This window comes from Fukomys damarensis, unplaced genomic scaffold, assembly GCF_012274545.1.
Source record: "Fukomys damarensis isolate Sample0158 unplaced genomic scaffold, DMR_v1.0_HiC HiC_scaffold_17, whole genome shotgun sequence".
Lineage (NCBI taxonomy): Eukaryota > Metazoa > Chordata > Mammalia > Rodentia > Bathyergidae > Fukomys > Fukomys damarensis.
Window position 1 is genome coordinate 17,646,527 of NW_022900929.1, and position 2,247 is coordinate 17,648,773.

The 2,247-nt window shown below is 51.4% G+C and overlaps 1 protein-coding gene across 1 annotated transcript in view; it reads left to right on the forward strand.

Moving 5' to 3' along the window:
• The window catches only part of Ssc4d (scavenger receptor cysteine rich family member with 4 domains), a 12,088-nt gene that overhangs the window by 6,582 nt on the left and 3,259 nt on the right, over positions 1-2,247 (forward strand). Inside the window, exons 7-9 of the mRNA XM_033765272.1 lie at positions 785-845; positions 1,132-1,209; positions 2,062-2,245. Of these exons, the coding sequence (XP_033621163.1) occupies positions 785-845; positions 1,132-1,209; positions 2,062-2,245 (323 nt within the window). The remainder of the gene's footprint in view (positions 1-784; positions 846-1,131; positions 1,210-2,061; positions 2,246-2,247) is intronic.

The following is a 2,247-nucleotide window of genomic DNA, read 5'->3' on the forward strand; positions in this document are numbered from 1 at the left end:
AGCAGGTTGAGGTCTGGGTGGGGAAGGTGCCTTGGCCCTCTTTGGGCTTACCAAAGCTCTCCAGGATGGCTCCAAAATAACTTACATTATCTTAGGGGTGCTATAAAAGGTGCCTCACAGTATCGCAGTACTGCTCGTGACGGACTGCAGCTGTTACAATACTGCAGCATCGCTCCACTAAGAGTGCTTCCACAATTTTCTAGCAATTTCCAAGAATTCTTCATGGAATACTTTAGAAAAAAGTAACAAGAGGGCCGGGGATTTAGCTCAGTGGTTCCACCACTGCCTCATAAATTCAAGGTTCCGAGTTCAATCCCTAATTCCAAAAAAAAAAAAAAAAAAAAAAAAAAAAGGCGGCACACACCTGTAATCCTAGCACAAGAGGCTGAGGCGGGAGGATCGCTGTGAGTTCAAGACCAGCCTGATTACATAGTGAGTTCCAGGTCAGCCTCACCTACATAGAGAGGCCCTGTCTCAAACAAACAAACAAACAAACAAAAATTGAATTGCCCCAGTCACCTAGCACATGCTAGTATTCTCTTCCCATCTGGGCTTTCTTCAGTTTGGGAAGTGTTCTTGGCAATGGGAAATACTAGGACCAATAAAGCCATTTCACAAAGGACTCCATTCTACAAGATGGACAAGCCAAGGGCTCTCGTCTCCATCTATAGGCAGGAAAGTTGAGGCCCAGAGGCAAAGGCTTACCCATCCTCACGCCCTGCACCTGGCAGAGCCATAGGCTGACCTTACTGTGGGCCTTGAGCATCCCCCTTGCCCTCCTCAGCCCTATTTTAGCTGGAAGATGGGGATGAGTCCTGTTATGCAAGGGCTTGGCCTCCCTGTGGGTGAGGCCTTCTGCATCTACACGTCCTGGGCACATTTGGCTTCTGAGAACCCTGGACACTGGGGGAAATGACAGCCCATCTGCGAAAGCCCTGTGTAAACCAGGAAGTGTAGATTGTACCTTTACAAGCACAAATAAATTATGATTTGGATCCCCAGCTGAGGCTGAGGCCCCCACCCCGAAGTAAAATTTTGTCTTCCGGAAACCCTCCTCTCCTTCACCATGGCCAGGCTGACTAGGCAGCTGCACCTCAGCCTCTGACCCTGCTGTCTTCTCTCCGACTCTAGTCCTGGGCTCCCCAACTCTCACAGCACTGCCACCCTCGGCCACAAGAGAGGATGGGTCCTGGCACACAGAGCCAGCAGGTGAAGAGCCCACCCTCCAGGCTGGAATGGCAGGGGTGAGGTGGATGGGCTGGGAAAGGGAGGTTGTTCTAGATCCCTAGAAAGGAAGTCCTAATAGCCCAGGGTTTTAGACCAGATGGTAAAGAGGTGGGTGAGAGAACAGATGAGCAGATGGAACAGGAATGGAACCCAGAACGCTAAAAAGTTCAAGGGAATGGGAGGAGGTATAAAAGTTTTCTTAGTCAAATTTGGGGATGATGCTGGGATTGGGAATTGAGAGGCCCTGTGAGTGGGTGGAGATGAAGGATGAATCAAGGTTAGAAGTATGGAGTTAGGGCTGGAGCTATCATTGAGATCAAAATCAGGATAACAGCCAGTGTGGTGCTGCACATCTGTAATCCCAGCACTAGGGAGGCAGAGAGGAGTATCGTTGTGAGTTCAAAGGCAGCCTGGTCAATTCAAAGCCAGCCTGAACTGCTTAGGGAGACCCAGTCTCAAAAATAAAATAAGGATAGGAGTTAGGTGAGGAGGCACATGACTGTAATTCCAGCACCAGGAGGCAGAGGAGGAAGTATGGAAAGTTTGAGCCAGGTTGAGTTTGGGTAATTGTGACTTAGTCATACTAAGTGGTGTGTGGGTGGGGATGTTTGGCTCAGTGTGAAGGCTCTGGATTCAACCCCCAGTACCCAATAAATAAATAGGGATAAATGCCTGCAGTGGGTTCCTCATGACATGCCAGGTACTGGATGACTTTGGGATTAAGGCTGGGAGTACAGGTGGAGGTATCTCAGTAGGGGTCGCCCTGTACTGCTGCAGGAGAGTAGACCGCCTTGGCCCTTTTGAAGGCTCCAGCTGCCCTCCCTGTCTCTGCAGCTACAGGAGTTGGTGCTCAGCCCTCCGGGGAGACAGCACATCTGACCACAGCAGCCGGGGCCGCTGGGAAGAAAAGTAAGTGGCAGAACCGGGATCTGGCGGGGTGTGTGGGGGTGAGAGCCGGACGGCCCAGCCCAGCCCCTCTGGCCGCGGGTTTATGCGCCCCGCAGGCAGGCGGCTGCGGCT